The 21,074-nt window shown below is 41.5% G+C and overlaps 1 protein-coding gene across 2 annotated transcripts in view; it reads left to right on the top strand.

Moving 5' to 3' along the window:
• The window catches only part of arid5b (AT-rich interaction domain 5B), a 145,698-nt gene that overhangs the window by 36,545 nt on the left and 88,079 nt on the right, over positions 1-21,074 (top strand). For both annotated transcript variants that reach the window (XM_072239197.1, XM_072239196.1), the window contains one exon: positions 4,269-4,526. In XM_072239197.1, coding sequence (XP_072095298.1) covers positions 4,269-4,526 — 258 coding nt within the window. The remainder of the gene's footprint in view (positions 1-4,268; positions 4,527-21,074) is intronic.

Below are 21,074 nucleotides of genomic sequence, written 5' to 3'. Positions count from 1 at the left end.
ATATCATGGGGAGGTTTCCAATGCTGGACTACAATCTTCTTAGCTGCAGTCAGGCCTGCCAGCCAGACTTGCGTGTTTTTTCCGTAAGGGAAAGGTGGGAGTCATCATTTAGAAGATGTAGAGAGCAGCAGTTTTTGAGATACTCAGACCAGCTCCTCAGGCACCACCAATCATCCCATGCTCAAAGTTACTTGCATCCTATTTCTTCCTCATTCCGATGTTTGGCCCCAACAACAAATGGACCTCTTGACCGTGCCCGCATGCTTTTATGCATCGAGTTGCTGCCCCATGATTGGTTGATTAGATGTTTGCATTAATTAGCAGGTGTCAGGTGTACCTAATAAAGAGGCTCTGAGTGTACAGATGTTTCATGCCTCTGTGTCAATTTAGAGAGAGCGATATACCATTTTAATTCGAATTTGGTTGATATTTTATTTATAGGGCATCACATAACACTTCTGATTATCCAGGTGTGGAACAGATAAATGTACCAGACAGTAGTTTAGAATTTGTGTATTTCCATTTGAAACATCTTGGAAGTTGAAGGTGATATTGGCAGCTTGGGAGGAAAGTTAAGATGTTTTACATTCAAATTTCTAGTTGGTGGCAATGAGCAGAGCAAACCACAGCCTTTTAAACGAGGCACGGCTATTTTATTAGAGTTAATAAACACACCAAAGTGATGTTCATGAAAAGGCTAATTGCCTGTCCCAGCTCACCCCACACTTGTGAAGGCCAGAGCTTCTTAACTAGATGTAGGCAACCCCAAACTCCCCACCTCTCCACCCTCAACACTCCCTCCACATCCTAGAGATCCTACAGCTCGAGTGATGGGACCTAACCAGGGTTTATTTGGCCCACATCCAGGACCCGTCCAGTCACTGTTTGAAGGTAGAATATTTTCCTGTCTGTCAGCTCTTTCCCTGCTTCATCCTATGTTACGGAGATTATTCTTCTAGGGCACTTCATGAGGTGTAAAGCACTAAATTGACCTCAGGTGGTAAATAGTACTACATAAATACATGTTTTATTTTTTTAAGGCAGCTGTTAAAAATTTGGTTCTGGTATGCAAGTGCATTTGCTACCAATACTAGTGAGTAATAGGAAAAGAGCAGGAGATTAGAATGAATTTGATATACGCAATACAGATTAAATTGGGTTTGTTGACTTCCTTATAGCTCCATGAATTTACACTATGCGCCTTCATGTTCCTCAAAGATTGAATAACATATCAAATGACCCGTAGCAGATCTCCAGCTACAGTAAAACTCTGTTAATCTGACACAGTTGGGACTTTGGTCATGCTGGACTTGCAGATTTTCTGGCCTATTAGGTGCTATTCCGACTAATACCTAAAAATACTTCTAATTCACTTTATTTTAATGCTGTGCCAACAGCTTCAAAAAAAGAACTTTCCAGCAAATCCAGCATGTTTAAAAGGAGTACAGGAAATGGAGCCCGGGTTAGTTTGAAGGGAATGCAGGAATCGGGTTACACCGAGTTAAAAGGAGTTCAGCAAACATCATTGCTGGGATTTCTGAATTGTTTGATAGCAGATTATCAGATTTTTTTTTTTCCCCTGTGTATTCGGCTTCTGGTACTTCGTACTGTAATTCTTTGTCCCTGGGTAGACTGAAACCACCAACCTTTCAGCCAACAGTTGAACACACTGGCCAATCACGTCACAGAAACAGGTTTGAACTTCGGTGGGGTAGGACCACGGTATAGGGTTCTTCCACTACTGGACAGGGAAGGGTCCGGTTGGGTGAAGAAACCCCCAATTATTGTAGTAGAGTACCACCCCTCCCCTGGGGGGGGCACTTAAGTGGCAACAGTCCTGTTAGTTTTAAGGAATGTAATGGAACACTACTTAACACATTGACCATGAAAGTAACAATGAAAAAGGATTATGCAGTTTATTCTTATAAATAACATTTTATTATAAATAATGTCTATTTTGATTTGTAACAAAATCCACTTCTGCTGTGGTTCATGGCACCTTGCTTACAAAATAATTTTTTATTCCACCTTAACTCCAGAGATTAAATTTAAAGGGTTGAAAAGTACATTTGGTTAAAGGGACCTGTCCCACTCCCTTTACCCAGCCAGTCCTGCACAATCTCCCTCAGCACCACAGGGATGTGCGCTGAGCCCCCTGCTCCACTGGCTTTACGCCTATGACTTTGTGGCTAAGTACAGCTCCAACACTATATGCTAGTTTGATGACGCCACTGTTGTGGGCTGAATCAAAGCTGGTGATGAATCAGCATACAGGAGGGAGGTTGAAAATTTGGCTGAGGGGTGTCATAGCAACAACCTCTCACTCAATGTCAGCAAGACCAAGGAACCAAATGTCGACTTCAGAACGGAGAAGCCAGAGGCCCATGAGCCAATAATCATCGGAGGACCGGAGGTGGAGAGGGTCAGTAACTTTAAATTCCTGGCTGTCATTATCTCAGAGGACCTGTTCTGAACCCATCATATAAATATAATTACAAAGAAAGCACGACAGCGCCTCTACTTCCCCAGGAGTCTGCAGAGATTCGGCATGACATCAAAAACCTTGGCAGACTTCTATAGATGTGTGACTGGCTGCATTACGGCCTAGAATGGCTTTGAGTGGGCTCGGCCCAGTACATCATGGGTAAAAGCCTCCTAACAACTGAGCAAATCTACATGAAACATTGCCGTAGAAAAGCAATTATCAAAGATCCTCACCACCCAGGCCATGCTCTTTTCTCACTGTTGCCATCAGGTAGAAGGTATAGGAGCCTCAGGACTGGCACCACCAGGTTCAAGAACAGTTACTACCCCTCAACCATCAGCCTCGTGAACAAAAGGGGATAGTTACACTCATTTAAGAACTCGGTTATATTATTTAATGTTTGTTATTTATTGCTATTTATTTATATCTGCATTTACACAGTTTGTCCATTGAACCTGTTTACAGTTACTGTTCTATAGATTTGCCAAGTATGCCCGCAGAAAAAGAATCTCAGGGTTGTATGTGGTGACATGTATGTAATCTGAAAATAAATTTTACTTTGAACAGGGGGGTACAAGTTGTACCGTATGTTTGAAACACTTAACTCCACTGGGAATACTAAGTAGTGGTAATTTTGAGTGTTCCCAACAAACCCAAAGACGGAATTTCAATGTGCTAACATGACTGTTCAGGCCAGTCTTAAATAAGTATCAAATCACAGTTGCACATCACAAGGAATCAAAGACAAGTGGGATTTGGTCAGTTTTCCACAGCATATTTTGAGGTGTAGAATTGGATGCCTCTGCAGTTGAAATCACTTGATTCAGTATGGACCAGACCCTAGCACTTTAGCTTGTTGGTCTGTATAATCAAACTAATTTATTCATTCACCTGTCAAAACAATGTGGTGGGAAACCTCCTCAGCTGCACATCAAAATTCTTAAGGTGTCCTGGTGAAGGGTCTCGGCCCAAAATGTTGATTGTTTATTCATTTCCGTAGATGCTGCCTGACCTGCTGAGTTCCTCCTGCATTTTGTGTGTATGTGTATGTGTGTGTGTTACTCCAGCATTCCTAAGCAGTTAATATTTTTCTTCTTTCTAGGCTGCATTTCCAAGAAGTTCTTTGAATTCTGAACAGTATAATTTGCTGGTGTGTCGAGATTTAGAATGGCCAGCAAGGCAGTGAAGCTGTTAGCTAAGTAGTGCTATTTAGACCTCCCTACTTGGTAACATGATGAATTGCTGTACACATGTCATTAGCCTAGGTGTGGTGTCTGACAGCCTAAGTTAGTGCAGGATAATGAGTCTATTAGCCACCATTGTGCTAGTTCCTGTTTTAGGTAGCAACCTAGCTCCCAGTATATAGCAGAAGACTTTTTTAAAAAATCTGTTTTTAGACAGATTTGTTATGCATTAATTATGGACATGTTTTCCATTCAGTCTTTCAGTGAAATATTTAAACAGCCAACAAGTGGGTTTCCATCCCACAAGATGTACTTTTGGTTTTCCCCAGATTAATATCAACAAGCTTTCAAGGCAGTTTCATGTATAGTGTCATTAATAGTTTGTGACATTTCTCTTGCTACTTTGGGTGATAATGGGAAAAATACTTAACATTTCTGACTATATCCTGTCCCATATTAATTTGAAGTATGTTCAATTTGCACTGTAACACAAAGCTGAGACAGCTGGCAGTTGTCAATAGTAACAGGATATGCCCATGTGCCATTCAGTACCATTAATGTTCTTCAGTAATGCCTGCGGTGCTTGCCTTTCCCGACAGGTGCCGAAGACGATGATGACGAAGATGGGGATAACACTGACAACACCAAAATCATTGTCCTCAGTTACCCACAGTACTGCCGTTATCGTACTATGCTGAAGAGGATTCAGAACCGATCGTCCTCCTGGCTGGTTGACCAGTTCGTGATGGCATTGGGTGGAATTGCAATCCTTAATGAAAGTACCCGCATCCTGTATTGTCGTGACACGTTTGACCATCCAACTCTGATTGAGAGTGAGAGCGTCTGCGATGAGCTTGGTAAGTATCTTCCTTCTCATTGTAAAATGGTAACCGCAGCTAAACAGCATGGTTGAAACACTAGATGCAGTAAAATTTCAGAATTTTAACTGCTGGATTGCGTATCTGCAGACTTCAAAGATGCCAAAATCAGTTGGGATCCAAGGACTGTACTAAATTTTGAATACTTAAACGATGAAGAAATCCAAGTTGATAATTTCTTCATGGTGTTTTTCTTTGTCAAATTCTTTAGAAACTGGGTTTGACGTTATTGGAAAGCGGAAAGGTCATTAATATTCTAAAGTAGAGATTTTGAGAGGTAACCATAAAGAACTAGCAGAAGTAATGTTCAATCTTTGTGTGTTGTTAGAGGCAAACAGTTGACTGAAAAACAAAAAAATTGAATTTGTTATTGGTAGGAAATGTTTTGTGAATGAAGGCTGAACAAACGGCAGCAGTGGCCAGCTGGTCTGATTTTTGCCAAGGCAGGATTTTTGCTGCAATTGAATTGTTGGCAACTTAAGTTCTCATTTTAGACAAATCTGTTATACTTAAAAGCAACCTGAATTCCGCCCAGTCTGATGCCAGAACAAGATGGTGTGAGATGTGCTTCAAAATCAGTTCAAAGTTCAAAAATAAATAATGATAAATAATATTGAGAGCACACACAGTTTATATTTGCATAGTTTGGTGTCAAATCAAGTACACTTCAAACTGAAGTTACACCACGATACTTTAAGATGTACACAACCATAGAAGTTTGATTACCTTCCCATGGTAGGGGTATCAGAAACAAGGGGGTATAGGTTTAAGATGAGAGGTAGAAGTTCTGATGGGGATTTGAGAGGTATTTTAAAACAGAGTGGTTGATATCTGGAGTATGCTGCTATAGGAAATGTGGAGTTGGGTCCAATTACTATGTGTAGGGGAAATTTGGGTAATAAATATTCAAGCCACAGATGGATACAGTCCTAATGTGGCAAATAAGGTAATTGTAGGTGGAGCAGAAATGCCAACTTGGATATTGTGGGCCGAAGAAGATGATTAGTTTTATTTGTCACATCTACTTCGAAACATGCGGTGAAAAACAACATTTGTGTCAAATCAAGTCAGCAGTGATTGCACTGGGCAGCCCGTAAGTGTTGCCACACTTCTGCCGCCAACATAGCACACCCACAGCTAATCTGTCCGTCTTTGGAATGTGGGAGGAAACCAGAGCAGCTAGAGGAATGTTCGCACAGTCACAGGGAGAACATTCAAACTTCTTACAGTGGTGGGAATCGAACTCCCAGTCTTACAGCTGGTGCTATAGAGCAGCCCACTAATCACTGCGCTACTGTGTGCCCATTTCTCTGCTGCATCACCACATGTCTTTGATTATGTAGCACTCCCTCGCTCAGCACTATAGGCATAAGTCAGTGTTTCTCAGTCTACGACAAAGCCCCCCAGTGAAAATTTTGTGAAAAGGCATTCCCCATAGCAAATTACAGTTGTTTGAATGAGCTATTTTCCACAACAGGTCAGTATATAATAAAATATTGCTGGGAGAAGTCAGGTCCAAATGATTCAAACCTTATCTGTCATTGGATGTGAAAAATCCAACATGATAAGAGGGGTAGATTAAGTGAACAGCCAGAGACGTTCCAAGGTGAAAATAGCCTTCGGAAAGGCCTCTTCCACCTCTACTGTTTCCCCTATACTTTTGTCTAATCAGCTTAAAATAATACGAAGTTCATTGGAGTAAAGTATGGAGGGATGTAAGTTTTTTTTACACAGTGTGGTGAGTGCATAATACTTGTTGCCAGGGGTGGTGGGAAAGGCAGATAATTTAAGGACTTTTAAGAGACTTGTATAGGCATATGGATGATAGAAAAATAGAGGGCTCTATGGGAAGGAAGGGTTAGATTGATTTCAGAATAGGTTAAACCATCGGCATAACACTGTGGCTTGCCTATTGTAGAGCGCTGTTATGTTCCATGTTAAGTTGTGTGGTTTAAAGGAGACTTTCTCCAGCTGGTCACAGCTTGTTGCTGGGCCCTTTGTTCAAAATTATTTGTTTTCTGCTCTCTTTTTGGCCCGTGTCAGCGGTTTGCTTCATGATGCTGACCCACACCCTCCTCTCTCCCCTGCCCAAATCTCCATCCACCAGTCATCTTGTACAACCCCCCGACTCAGTCACAAATCACCAAACGTGAGATGCTGTCCCCAACCCGCTAGCACTGGCATCTTTGCGGCTTTTAAGCAAATTCTCCGGTTTTTATGAAGGGTTTCGGCCCGAAATGTCGACTATTTATTTCCCTGCATAGGTACCGCCTGACCTGCTGAGTTCTGCCAGCATCTTGTACATGCTGTTCAAGATTTGCAGCATCTGCAGAATCTCCTGTGTTTGTGCTAAGCAAATTCTAGGCAGCGTTTAAATCTCTTCCCCACCAACAAAAAAAGCTACTTACCTTCAAGCAGCCAACAGTGAGATTCGTAAAGTTTTTTTGCACCCTGCAATGAATGTCATGGTTCTAGCCCAACAACACAAACTATAGTGAATATTTTAATATAGTTGGAATATGCAAATCTAAGAGATGTGTATTTGATTATTGAAAGAGTATATTCAGATTATCAGCATTTCTACCATGATAGTTATCTTTTACTCTCATGCAAAGAAATTAATTTATAAAAATATGGGAAATATGTCCAAAAACTATTTTGGAATTTGGAATAAATGGTTGTGAGTTGTTGAACATTTGTACCTGGTATATATGCAAAACATTACAGAATATTGCATTTGAATTCGTTTTTTATATGGGGCCTTTAACATCATAAAATGTTCTAGACAACTTCATAGGTACATAGTAAAAGGCTAATTAATGCCCAGTCAAAGAAAGATGTTAAGATAAATGATCAAAATCTTTGCAGAAGAGATGGGGTTTTACAGCATGTCTTGAAGGAGGAGTGAGGTGGAGGTTAATAATTTCATTGTTTGAGGCCTCTTCATTACAAAGTGTGGGTATTACATGAGCTCTTGGAGTAAGATGGAAATTTCAGGGGGTTAAGCTGGATGACATTGGAAGAAAAGATTTAAAAAATACAAATGCTATTATCTAGTTCATCTTGCTTTAGAATGTGGATACCTGATCCCAAATGCCAGAGTCGTGCAGAGGAAAAGCAAAGTGGCCTTGTTGTGATTGTTGATTGCCTCAAGGCTAATTTGGTTAAATCTTGACTGAAAACCAGCGAAATGGGAAGAGCCTGTATTCTGCATTGGATTGAGGAAGCCAGTCAGATTCAAGTTGGAGATTGTAAAATTCTAGAGCTTTTATAGGACTAAGTAAACATGATAGCAGTCTTGTGAAGGGTTGGGTTATTGATTCAGAACAGGTATTTCTGCTGAAAAATCACATTCAGTTGGATTGTTGCCAGAAGTGAGTAACACTGACAAAATGCAGTTGGTAATATTGGCTGTCGTTCCTTTATTTGGAAATACTAACCTTGAACTTTTGAGCTCTGGAATTCTCTCGCCCAGCTGCCTTTAGATTATCAAATTACTTTAATTAGTTTCTTTGCAGATTGTTATCAGTGTCTGTAACTATAAATTTAAACTTACTTCTGTTTCACTTTGATTTTGAAAACTCAAAGGAAAATTTTTTAAAAATGCATTGAATATCTGTCATTCTGGGCAGGCCAAGTGGAAAAATTACACAATAGACTGACTCATTTTGTTCAGATTATGTGTTTTATGACCACAGTGTGCAAGTAACTATTGATGGGATTATTAGCATCAGTTATTATCGTACATGCTTCAGTGTTGAATTTTTGGTGAATGATAGGTTTAATATATACTCATAATCTAAATGGAATTCTCCTAAAGACTGTTGGAATTCCTTTCTAATGTAGTAATCACATAACATGATGAATGCCATTTTGCATTACACTGACATTGAGAAAAGCACTCCAGTCCTGGCACTGTGACAATAATACTTTAGTGGTGTAATATAAAATTGCATTTACAGTATATGTCAAAGAAATAATAGATAAACACCAGGACACTATTTGACAGCTGTAACCTATACTTGGGTATGTTCAGTTATTTGTAAACATACTTAAGCTACAAGATTGAAGCTTATAATATCATATAACTTCTGCATTTAGTTGATAGCCTTGTGACTGCACCCAAGCATCTATTAATATCTATTTGTCTACCTGCCTGTTTTTTCAGCCTGCTTCAGAACTAACCTAGGAATATGTTTTTCTTCCTGAATAGGGCGCAGGATTGCACCCTTTGATCACTCTTCACATACCAAATACCTTCCACTTTTGTTTCTGCAGGTGCAGAATAACATTAAGTGAAACAGAGAAATGCCAGCTAATTTATGCTGAGCGCTTCTAAATGCGGTTCAATCTAGCACCCCACAGTCTGCAAAAACTTGCGTTTCAGACAACAGTGAAACGAATTGATGGCACGGTAGCATTGTGGTCAGTATGGTGCTATTACTAAGTCAGATGTAAGATCGGGGTTCAATTCCCACCTCTGCCTGTAAGGAGTTTGTACGTTCTCCCTGTGACCCTGTGGGTTTCCTCCAGGTGCTCCGGTTTCCTCCCACAGTCCCAAGACATACAGGTTGGGGATAGTAAGTTGCGGGCATGCTGTGCTGGCACCGGAAGCACGCCGACGCTTGCAGGCTGCCCAGCACAATCCTCGCTGATTTGATTTGAAGCAAATGGCGCATTTTACAATGTTTCAATGTACGTGTGACAAATAAATCTTTAATCTGTTTAAATGGTTTCAGTTCAAGTTTACTTTAAAACATTTACTTTGAATTCTTTGTAATAAAAGACATTCCAGAATTACAAAGGATGAAAACATTTATCTGCATCTCACTGTGGGCATATGTACATAATATTTCTAAATTAGTTTACATTTTCCTTTTGAAAAATGCTTATTATTTTATCTGTCAGTGTATTAACTTTAAACAACAGACTTAACTGCCCAACAATCAAAAATGCATCTAGATTTTTTTAAGCTGAAATATAATTAAAGTGATTTCGAATATGTGTCACTTATACAATGAGAAAAGGCTAGATGAAGTCCTATAGACTGAAAAGTAGACTGCTTTAACCAGGTTACCATGGTAAAGCTGTCAGGGATAATTGTTCTCTGTAAGCAAGTCCTCAACCACAAACAGTTTCAGCAATCAATACGTTATTTAATATAAATAATTAACTTGCTTGGAATATATTAAATGACTTTACAATGCAAATATTAATAGCTTTGTTTTGGTTTCTTCCACACATCTGCTTCAAGTACTAAATCCGTTAGTGTTTTTTTTTGTCTCTGCCTCTCTGCCTGACTTTGTCTCTCCGATTACATTTTTGGAGACTTTGGAATAGTTTCATCAAATGGGTGTCTGAGGTCCAAAAGAGATTCATACTTTAATTGAAATTGAACCCATGGCTATAAGAAACGGAAGTGGACGTTGAACTGTCCTTCTCATTACTTCAGGTCTTTTATAAAAGCTGCATGGTTCCAGTAGTTCAGTCCATCCACTGAAGAATTTAGAATACTCCAGCACAGTATAATGTGCTTGAAACCTTCCTTCCCTTTCCTTCACTGGATGAGGTATGGAGTGTAAATGTCATGTGAAATAGGTAATCCATCCCTTGAATTAGTGAAAGCCATAATGCAGCCGCAGTCTTGTACAAGGTGTGATGTATTTATATCAGTCAGAAGTCCCAGGTCATTTTATTTTTCTCTTTTGGGGGTTGGAGCATTTGTATTCTGTTTTCCATCAACATTTCCTTACCAACGAGCTTCGCTGCTATTATTAACCACGAAAGCTTTAGCTATGATTAAAATTGATGGGTATATTACATAGCCTAAAAGAATGCAAGCAACTATTTATATGACAGTAGTCTATTTTTAAGAAAATTATTTTGTGTCTGATAATGCACACAGATATAGAGCGTGAAGGATAGGACCCCTCTGTATTTACTTGCGTGGCTCGGAACCAGAACCGTCTAAACCTGAAATACATTCTAGATAATATATCACTTGAAATTATTTCTGAATCAAGGTTAAAATGGATATGACATTATACAGAGATAAATCTTGTTAGGCTTTAAATGTAGCAACACACATCAAAGTTGCTGGTGAACGCAGCAGGCCAGGCAGCATCTGTAGGAAGAGGTGCAGTCGACGTTTCAGGCCGAGGCCCTTTGTTAGTCCTGACGAAGGGTCTCGGTCTGAAACGTCGACTGCACCTCTTCCTACAGATGCTGCCTGGCCTGCTGCATTCACCAGCAACTTTGATGTGTGTTGCTTGAATTTCCAGCATCTGCAGAATTCCTGTTGTTTAGGCTTTAAATGTATTTAGCTTTCTGTTTAGAGTGGCCATGTGGTTAACAATAAGCTCTGGACTGTACCTCAACAAATCTTATCTCACTTATAGAACGTGTGACTATTTCATCAGGTTTATCTGAGGACCCCTCATATGGTCTTGAGATTACCTAGCAATTCCTATTTGTATATTTTCTGGCTAATACATGTCTGGGGCTCTCTGCCAGCAGAACAGGATGAGTGTGAGTCTCCGCCCACCGAGAGCCTTGTAATGGGCAGCAATAAATGGTATTATTAATGATACTACTGAGCTTTTGTTTGTGTTCCTATTTCAGTCCCTTTCCCCAGTTCTCACAGTGTGGCTGCTTTTCTGGAATGTGATATACATGCTTACTGGTCCCTTTGCATGAATCTTGACCAGAGGAAGTTCACGCGGATGATCTGGGAATGAAATGGTTAACATACGAGTGTTTGATGGCTCTGGGCCTGTACGCACTGGAGGTTAGAAGAATGACGGGAGATCTCATTGAAACCTATGGAATATTGAAAGGCCTGGATAGAGTGGACATAGGATGCTTCTAGTAGTGGGAGAGCTTAGGACCAGAGGGCACAGCCTCAGGATAGAAATGTGTCCCTTCAGAACAGAGATGGGGATGAATTTCTTTCGCCAAAGGGTGAGGAATCTGTGAAATTCATTGCCATATGTAGCTGTGGATGTGAGGTCCTTGGATATAATTCAGTGGCCAATTAATTAGGTACACCTGTACACTTGGGAATGTAAATTATCTAATCAGCCAATCATGAGGCAGCAACTCAATAGGTTAAAGCATGCGGACATGGTCAAGAGGTTCAGTTGTAGTTCAGACCAAAATCAGAATGGAGAAACAATGTCATCTTAAGTGACTTTGACCGTGGAATGATTGTTGGTGCCAGTGACATTAGTTTGGGTATCTCAGAAACTGTTGATCTCCTGAGATTTTCACGCACAGTCTCCAGAGTTTACAGAGAAGGTGTTTTAAAAAAAAACACGAAAGCCATCCAGTGAGCAGTTCTGTGGCAGAAAATGTTTTGTTGATGAGAGAGGTTAGAGGAGAATAGTCAGACTGTTTCAAACTGATAGTAACTCAAATAACCTTATATTCCGTCTGGGTAGCCTCCAACCTGATGGCATGAACATCGACTTCTCTAACTTCCGCTAAGGCCCCACCTCCCCCTCGTACCCCATCTGTTACTCATTTTTATGCACACATTCTTTCTCTCACTCTCTTTTTCTCCCTCTGTCCCTCTGAATATACCTCTTGCCCATCCTCTGGGTCCCCCCCCCCTTGTCTTTCTTCCCGGACCTCCTGTCCCATGATCCTCTCGTATCCCCTTTTGCCTATCACCTGTCCAGCTCTTGGCTCCATCCCTCCCCCTCCTGTCTTCTCCTATCATTTTGATCTCCCCCTCCCCCTCCAACTTTCAAATCCCTTACTCACTCTTCCTTCAGTTAGTCCTGACGAAGGGTCTCGGCCTGAAACGTCGACTGCACCTCTTCCTACAGATGCTGCCTGGCCTGCTGCGTTCACCAGCAACTTTGATGTGTGTAACTCAAATAACCATGTGATTCAACAGTGGTGTGCAGAGAAGCATCTCTGAATGCACAACACACTGAACCTTGACGCAGAAGAGCATGGGCATACACTCTCTGGCCATTCTGTTAGGTACAGGAAATACCTAATAATGTGGCCACTGAGTGCATTTCAAGCAGATGTTGATAGGTTCAAGACTAGTAAGGGTGTCAAAGGTTACAGATGAAAATAGGGATAAGAGGGAAAATAAATCAGCCATGATTGAATGTCTGAACACACTTGATGGACTGAATGGCCTAATTTGCTTCTGTCTTCTGGTCTGTAAACAATATCAGATGGCTTGTCCTGAGGACATTCGAAGTTGTGTCTAAGGCAGCAGCCTCCAATCTGCTGTACCAGCGTAATTTTCTTCTCCACAACGTAGCAACCAAAGTACAACCATTCCACCCAAGTTCAACTATCTCAGCCCAGGCTGTGAACTGAACTGAATGTTACCTAATCTATTTAGCTTTCTGGGCAAATAGGTGTAGGTGCACATGCGTGCATTAATACTATAGTGGATTCCGGTTAATTGGGACACATTAAGACCAGTGCATTTTGGCCCAATTAAGCAGCTACTCCAATTAGCCAACATTTCATGTATTAGTTAAAATGTATATTTAAAAAAAGACAAACTATCGTTTAACTAAGTAACATTGTGTGTATTTAAATGAAATACAGAACAAATTATAATGCTACCAGTACCTTTACAGTACTATGAAACTTTATTACTTCCTAATAGTTATTGATTGAGGAATTCATCTGCGTGTTCTTGTGATTGACTGTAAGTGAGCAAAATCAGCGCAGACACCTAGTTCAGATAATGGGCTGCCTTCATACAATCTTCCAAATCTTCATTTTTATTAAAACATTCAAGATGCCTTCAAGTTCTTCATAATTTTGAACTCATTGAAGTAGTAAAATCACTTCATTTTCACTCCTGGCCGTTTCTGGCATCTCCAAGCCCGAGTGTTTGAAACTGCAGTGAGCAAAAGCATTCTGAGTCGTCTTACTATTTATTTCTCACCAACTGTTAGCGACAAGAATTAGTGCATTCTGAACACACACACGCAACTGATGTGTAGTGTCTAATGGCTATGCAAGTGCACCCGCTTTGCACTTGTTACAAACTCTTCAGCAACAGTCTCCTGCCTCAATTTTAAGTGCCACAGTGTCCCAATAAATGAAGAGAATTCTAGCTACTTTCTCGATTTTAGTTTTTGTTCTTTAAGAGTTGACCTAAATAAATGTCTACCCTGATTAACTGATGGTCCAATTATCTGGAATCCACTGTACTCCATTCTTAAAATGAATTTCAGCATGGAAGTGTATCAACATCCCTCTCCCTGGGCCACTTTTTAAGCCTTGCCCACTTTGCATCAACTATGATGTATGGTTTTTTGACTCAAAGCTTCGTGAAATGTATCTCAGCACTTGACTGAAACAAAATACTATCTCTCCGCATACTTCAGGGATGCTAGGTTGTTCATGGCAGCAAAAAAATACAATTAAATGATATTCTGATGAATCTGCAAGGAATATTAATGAGGCTTGGAGGCAGCTCCACGTAAAATAGTTCCCAAGAGATTTGGCTGCACTTCTGCTGTAATGTAACTGAACAGCAGAGCATGAGGGGCTGGAAGGCCTGAGAAAGATTTTGCAGAGCTGATCTTGGTTGTTTTTTTCAAAAAAGGTTAGGTTTTTCATTTCACAGTGCTGCTGTTCTTCAACATGGGTGAGATTCTTCTCAAAGTGCCCTGCTAAGCTATATTGAACCAGGTCCAGCAATGCTTTGGTGTTGCGTTCTCTCCGTGTTTTAGATCATAAGCACTATGAAGAATTAGGCTATTCAGACCGGTGGGTCTCCTCCACCATTTGATCACGTTTTCCCTCTCAACCCCATTCTCCCGCCTTCTCTCCGTAACCTTTGATGCCACGTTAGCTTAGCGGTCAGCACAGCGCTTTACAGTACTGGCGACGCAGGCTCAATTCCTGCTGCTGTCTGTAAGGAGTTTGTGTGCTCTCTCTGTGACCATGTGGGTTTCCTCCAGGTGCTCCGGTTTCCTCCTATAGATGTACTGGTTAGGAGGTTAATTGGTAAATTGTCCTGTGATTAGACTAGGATTATATTGGGGGTTGCTGGGCAGCATAGTTTGAAGGGCCAGAAGGGCCTATTCCACACTGTATCTCAATAAATAAAAGAAAATCAAGAATCTCTCAACTTCTGCTTTAAATATACCCAATGTCTCGGCCTCCACAGCCATCTGTGGCAATGAATTCCACAGACTCACCACCCTCTGGCTAATGAAATTCCTCCTCATCCCTGTTCTAAAGGGACGTCCTTGTATTCTGAAGCTGTCTTAGACCCTCCATGACCTTGTTCTCCCTCGTTTCTTAAAACTTCTGCAGCAGTCCTCTGTTCTTCCAGCTACTGCTTCATGTGCAGTCGACATTCCCTTTCTTGAGGACTGCGTCTGTGAAGTTCATACCCTCTCCATCTCCTTCTGCTTTATTAAGATGTTCCCTAAATAATCCTATTTACTAAGATGTTGGTTTCTTGTCCTAATATCTATCCCTTGTCAGTAATCCCTTCAGTGAAGTATGAGAATGTTTCATTTTGTTAAATGCAAATAGCGATTTTTTTGCAGTGATGCACTGAGAGTTGGGGGCAGTTGTTAACTACCTACCTTTGAGAAGGTGGCAATTTCAGTTTGCTTGACCAATGCAGTCTGTTTGGATTGGTTTCATTCGTGCTTTGGGGTGCTATCCCAATACACTTCCTTGCACCCTCTTAACGCTCTCTCTGTCTCATCAACTTGACGCTTAATATTCCTGTGTTCTGCAAGGTTTTATACCCCTGGATATACCCAACACTTCAAAGCAAAAGCACAAGTTGGAAGCACTCACAAGGTGTCCTTGATTCTGGCATGCTGTAAAACCAGCTCCTACTATTAGCAATTAAAATAGTCTGTGCTTTCAATTGATCATACCTTCGAATTATGCATGTACTGCAATAAAAAAACATTTTAATATTTTCCATGCACTGTTTATCTTGCACTGCATCAGATTTACTCCCCAGTGCTTTTGATTTATTTAGCATGGTAATTAGTGCCTGTATAATTCATAGTGCAGGATAAATATGCTGGCACTGTGTGCATTGAAATTGCTCCATCGCAAAATTAAGGTTTAAACAGGGAATAATACAATTTTGAAGATTCAGAATTAACCCTTGCAAATGTTACACAAATGGCTTATTGTGTATGGCCAAATTGCGACTCTGAATTCTGTTTTGCCATGCTGTGTTTATGGAGAACAGTGTCCATAAATTTACATCTCCTTTCATGTCAGATCTGTAAATTTATCCTAATCCACTCCCATTGTGTTCCAGGAAGTGAAGTGCGCTGCAAGTTGTGAGCCAGTTTTACACTCTTGCGCCAACTCTGTAAGCTAAATAACCTATGTCAACAAGCACTTTGTCAAAATTTAATTTTTCATTAAAGCCTTGGGCTGGGTGAATCTGTTTCTTCCCTCCGCCCCCCCCCCCCCCCCGGCAAGCGACCAAATTGCAACGGTCAGTGTGTCTGCCAAAGGCGGCATGGTAGCATAGTGGCCGACACAACGGTTCACTGTGCCAGCGATCCGGGTTCAATTCCGCCGGGGAGTTTGTATGTTCTCCCCGTGACCGCATGGGTTTCCTCCCACATTCCAAAGACGCACCTGGTTGGTAGGTTAATTGGTCATTGCAAGCTGTCCTGTGACTAGGCGAGGAGTAAATCGGGGGATCGCTGGGTTGCGTAGCTCGAAGGGCCAGAAGGTCCTATTCCGTACTGTGTATCAATAAAATATTAAAGAACCATTTGCAGTGACCTTCACAATTAATTTTCCCAAATGTGGTCATTTGCAGAAGTTTTGCATTGAGGCAATACATAGAATCATTTCTTCAAAAAATTAAATATAAGAATAACACTTCTACATGGAGACTCAGAAGCCCTTTGTACTGATGTAGTCAGTGTAAAACGCAGGCAGAGTGTGCTGGAAGTGCTCAGCCGGTGTGAAGAGAAGCAGTTGTCATATTGGGTGGATGGTTTTTCAGAGCTCCAAGTCCTGTATCAGGGCAATGAACTTCCATTGTTAACCCTGCTCCCCTTTCCAGGGATGCTGCCTGGCCCAAGTACTTCCGACAGTTTGTATTTTTAATTTGGGTTAATGTGTTCCTGATTTCCGTGCTGGTTTGTTTTTGTGGGTCAGTAAGAACATCGGTCATTATCGTTGAGCTATTGAACTCAATTTTATGCCATTTATGACATGTAACTAACCAACAATGTTTCATATTATAAAAATGAGCACCACTGTCCTAATATTCGGAACCAGGGATGTGAGACTTTAGGACGTGAGGGAGAGGTGAAGAGAGGATTTTCCAAAATTTTTAGGCATCAACTTAAATGCTTCCAGTTTAAAATGGTTAACTGCGTATGTTTTATTGGTGTAATGTTACATGTTAATTCATAAAGCAGGATGGCAACTGAAATAATATTGAATTAATGCATTTAGTAATTTAATTAATTCACACTATTGCATTTAAGTGAGACCGTTTTTGATTTGAATTCAATAAATTAGTGTGTGATAATTTATTTGTACCAATGAGGACAGAGGGAATTTTCCCCAGTGCTTCCAACAAACTTAACACCAACTGAGCATTTAAAATGTGATGTTCTATATTTTAATTACATTTATGCACAGCATTGACATATCACAGTAAATTTATTTACAGCTGTTTTCAAGCAAGACTCTGTAAGCTCTTTGTGTCCAATGTGTGTGTTATACATTTCCTTGGATAATTTTAGAAATCCCATGATTTCTAATGTGGAGTGTGGGGGGGGGGAAGGAGGGAGTTGGAGAAAGAAAATGGATTTAAATCAAACTATTAATTACATTCCTTTCTGACATTGCAAAACTAATAAAAATTCCATTTGGCTAGAAGTAATTGGGTTACTTTATAAGGGGGAAAAAAATCTTGCCTTTGGCTACTCTGTGCTCTGAACATATAATACATTTTTGCTTTGGGGAATATTAATGACAATGGTGCTGTAGTATTGTGATATTCTTACTCAGACACATACACTAACTCATTGCAGTCTGCGTGTCATTACTTGTTCCGAAAGTGGAACACTCTGCTTAAGGATTTTTTTTCTGTGTGAAAACAAATTATGATTTTTAGGAAGAATGATTTTGTTCAGGCATGCTTTCACTGTCTTGGCAAAGCTTGCATGTTTTTTTTTTCCCTCCCTCGCTGGTACTGATGGATGTCATAATTTAGTAAGTAAGGCACTATCTATAGGAATTTTCCAAGCAGAACCTGCTGGTTTTTGCACGCTTGGGAATAGATTGCAGAAATTGTGGACTTCAGCAAGCTGAACAATGAATTGATGGTCCACAAGTGGTTGATTTAATAAATGAGCAAAGGAGGCAAATTATCAGCATCAGAGTGTAAGTGATTCTATCATGTTATTCACAGCAAAGAGAATAGGCATGTTGTGTCTAATAATTAATTAAAATTTTATTCATCACAATTTTAATATAAAAATCATGTAAAACTTATTAAATTGAATTACGTGGTGAAGCATGTATCATATGCTGCAAAATGTCATTTTATTTATTGCTTGTATCTCATTGCACCACAGCTCAGTTTGTCCTTGAGATGATTAAACTCCATGCTTATTTATACAGCTTAAAAATGGGCCAGGAAACAATTATAGGCAAATCTGGGTAGTTTAATTCAGAGTTCAGAACATAATATTTCTGAAATGTTTCCTTGAGACTGAATAAATCTTGGGTTGTGTATAAAGTGGGTTAGAATCGCTGCTGGGTTGGGAGGGTGGGGGGTTGAGGTGCGGAACATTTGACATGCTTCCAGATGGCATACGAGTGCATTCTATAGGGCAGATTCATTATTTGGAGCTGTCTTTCCAATCTTGACACATGGACATCAAGACTGTCCCAGGGTCTGACCCTGTCCCATTTGGTGCACTTTTACTTCAAGTGGGAGAGCATTTAATGGTCTTGGCAAGTGAGGTCGGAACATGCACAGGGGGACTGGGTCTAATCCTTAACTTTTCAGAATGAAAGTCCAAAGCACTTCCAGTGCCAGTATTTCCTATGAGGTAAGCATTAGATGTCAGCCTTTGGCTTGGTCAGCCGTGCACGAGTAAAGCTCGTGGCTTCAGGTTTAATTTAAGAGAGTTAAGCTCAGAACCATAGGCTGCTATTCCAGCACTGCTGGCGGTGTTAGGGTAGGCAATTTGCGGCGTGCTAAAGGCGCAATAAGGAGGCCGCAGTCCTCCAGACCTCAGTGGTGGAGCTGCAGGAAGGCGATGATGTCACAGCGGCGCTGGGCGCTGAGGAAGGCTGCAGAAGCGAAGGGTCCCCGGTCATCTTGCGTTCCATGCCACAAGATTCTAACGCTAACCTCTCAAACACCCTGGCAGCATCAGCCTCCCCACGTTAAACAGGCGTTCTCCGTTACGGGAATCCACCCTGACATCCTAGAATATGTGGATCACGGCTCGGCCTCTACAGCCACTCAGAGATCCACTAATAGACAACCCCTTAGGAGATTGTCACACTCAACACAAATGATCCCACGTGGCCACCTGCATTGATTTCACCGTAAATGATCCCACGCCACCACCTGCATTGATTTCTAATAAATTGAACAAGTGGAGTGTGACCAATAGTGTGTATTTCTTACACACTTAGCACAGGTGACCAAAGTATTTCGGATGAAACATTGAACCAAATGCGTCAAGATGACACCGAGCTGTGGTCTCTGTTGAGGTTGCAGGTCAGATTTAGTTGTTTTTTTTAACGATCGTAGGGATGCTTTGGGAGTAGAAGGAGAGGTTAGTGGTCAGGATAGGGTTTAGGGACAAAGATGGCTGGGGTTGAAGCCCCTGCTCCACCTTCTAAGGCCCGTGATGTGGACGTGGTGGGATGTTGGGCTGGCAGACTAACGAGGGCGCTCGCAGCCCTGTCATCGGCAAGTGCAGAAATCGGGGCCTGGAGTTCAGGTTCTCGTTCACGGACCCAATTCGTTGTCGTTTAGCGAGGACCAAGGCTTGCAGGCCAGTTGGAAGTCCCGAAGTCAAGCCCTGATAGCCGGAGCCCCAAGTCTGCGAGTCCCTGCAAGTCCGCTGGGGAAGTCGAATCTGCGAAGCTGAGTTTGGCCTGTGCTGGGGTTAGAGTAACTGTGTATGTGCGTGCGTGGGTGGGTAGGAGAGGGGATCGGGGCTTGTTTTGCTGTCGTTGCTTTGTCGCTTGGTACGTTCTGTTTTGTTGTGTTCTGAGCATGATGGGTATGTTATATTGGTGCCAGAATGTGTGGCAACACTTGCAGGTCTGGTAGTTGTTGATGTAAATGACCCATTTCACTGTCTATCTCAATGTATGTGATAGATCTAAATCTGACTTTTCCCTCTTAGTTGCATGTACAAGATCTTATGGCGTTCAGCACTTAAGAAGAATGGATTCACAAAATAATTTGTTTGATGCAGCCTGCCATAAGTTCACTTATTTTCAGAGCAGAATGTAATTGTGACCCTTTACCAGTTACCAATCTGACAATGACTAAGCAATGCCTCATACTCCCTCGCTATCAGTTAGGGCCCGAAACAGTCCTTCCAGGTGAGGCGACGTCTCACCTACAAGTCTGTCGTGTTCATCTATTGTATCTGGTGCGGCCTCCTCTACGTTGGTAAGACCGGATGCAGATTTGAACACCGCTCTGCTGACCGCCTTCGCTCTTTCTGGTGCAAATGTCAGGATCTTCCAGAGGCCACGCATTTCTGTTCGATTTCCCATTCCCGTACCGACATGTCGGTCTGTGGCCCTCCTGTACTGCTGTGATGTAGCCAAACTCAGGTTGGATGGGCAATGCCTCATATTCTATCTGGGTAGCCTCCAACCCAATGGCATGAACGTCTCTAACTTCATGTTTTCTATTCCCCATTCTGGTTGCCATCTCAATGATCTTGCCCCCTTTTCTCCTCACCCATGCTCATGACCTGCCCATCACCTCCCACTGGTTCTCCACTTCCTTGCCTTTTTTCCATGGTCCTCTCATATTCGATTCCTTCTTTGTCAGTCCTTTACCTCTTCCACCTATCACTTGCCAGCTTGTACTTCACCTCCCACCCACCCCCCACCCCTGGCCTTGATCTGGTTTATACTCCTTTCCCTACCCTGGTGAAGCGTCTCGGCCCAGAGTGCCAACTATTCATTGTCCTCCGTAGCTGCTGCCCGTGCTGAGGAGTTCCTCCAGCATTTTGTGTGTGTTCCTACAAAGGAGAGACTTGTCCTTCTGCCAGTGTTGGGAGTTTCCACATTAGTTGCACCCAGGCTGATATGAGATCCCCGTGCAGGATTGGGATGGCAGTTGGTTTGCCCATTACTTGTTGCTTCTTAGTAAGCACGTAGGCTGATCTCTGAAGCAATGCTATTACTGTAAGAACCCAGTTCAGCTAAGTGTTTCTTACTTAGTTGTTTCCCAGCCCAGATCCAACCCCTGCAACTACTCACACCCATTCCTCTAAGGCAGTCGCACTTCTGAGCTGATCTCTGGACAATCTTGTTTCC

The sequence above is a fragment of the Mobula birostris genome, chromosome 21 (assembly GCF_030028105.1).
Source record: "Mobula birostris isolate sMobBir1 chromosome 21, sMobBir1.hap1, whole genome shotgun sequence".
In the NCBI taxonomy this organism is placed as follows: Eukaryota; Metazoa; Chordata; class Chondrichthyes; order Myliobatiformes; family Myliobatidae; genus Mobula; species Mobula birostris.
Note: the sequence above shows the minus strand (reverse complement) of the source record. Positions and strands in the feature narration are given on the sequence as shown.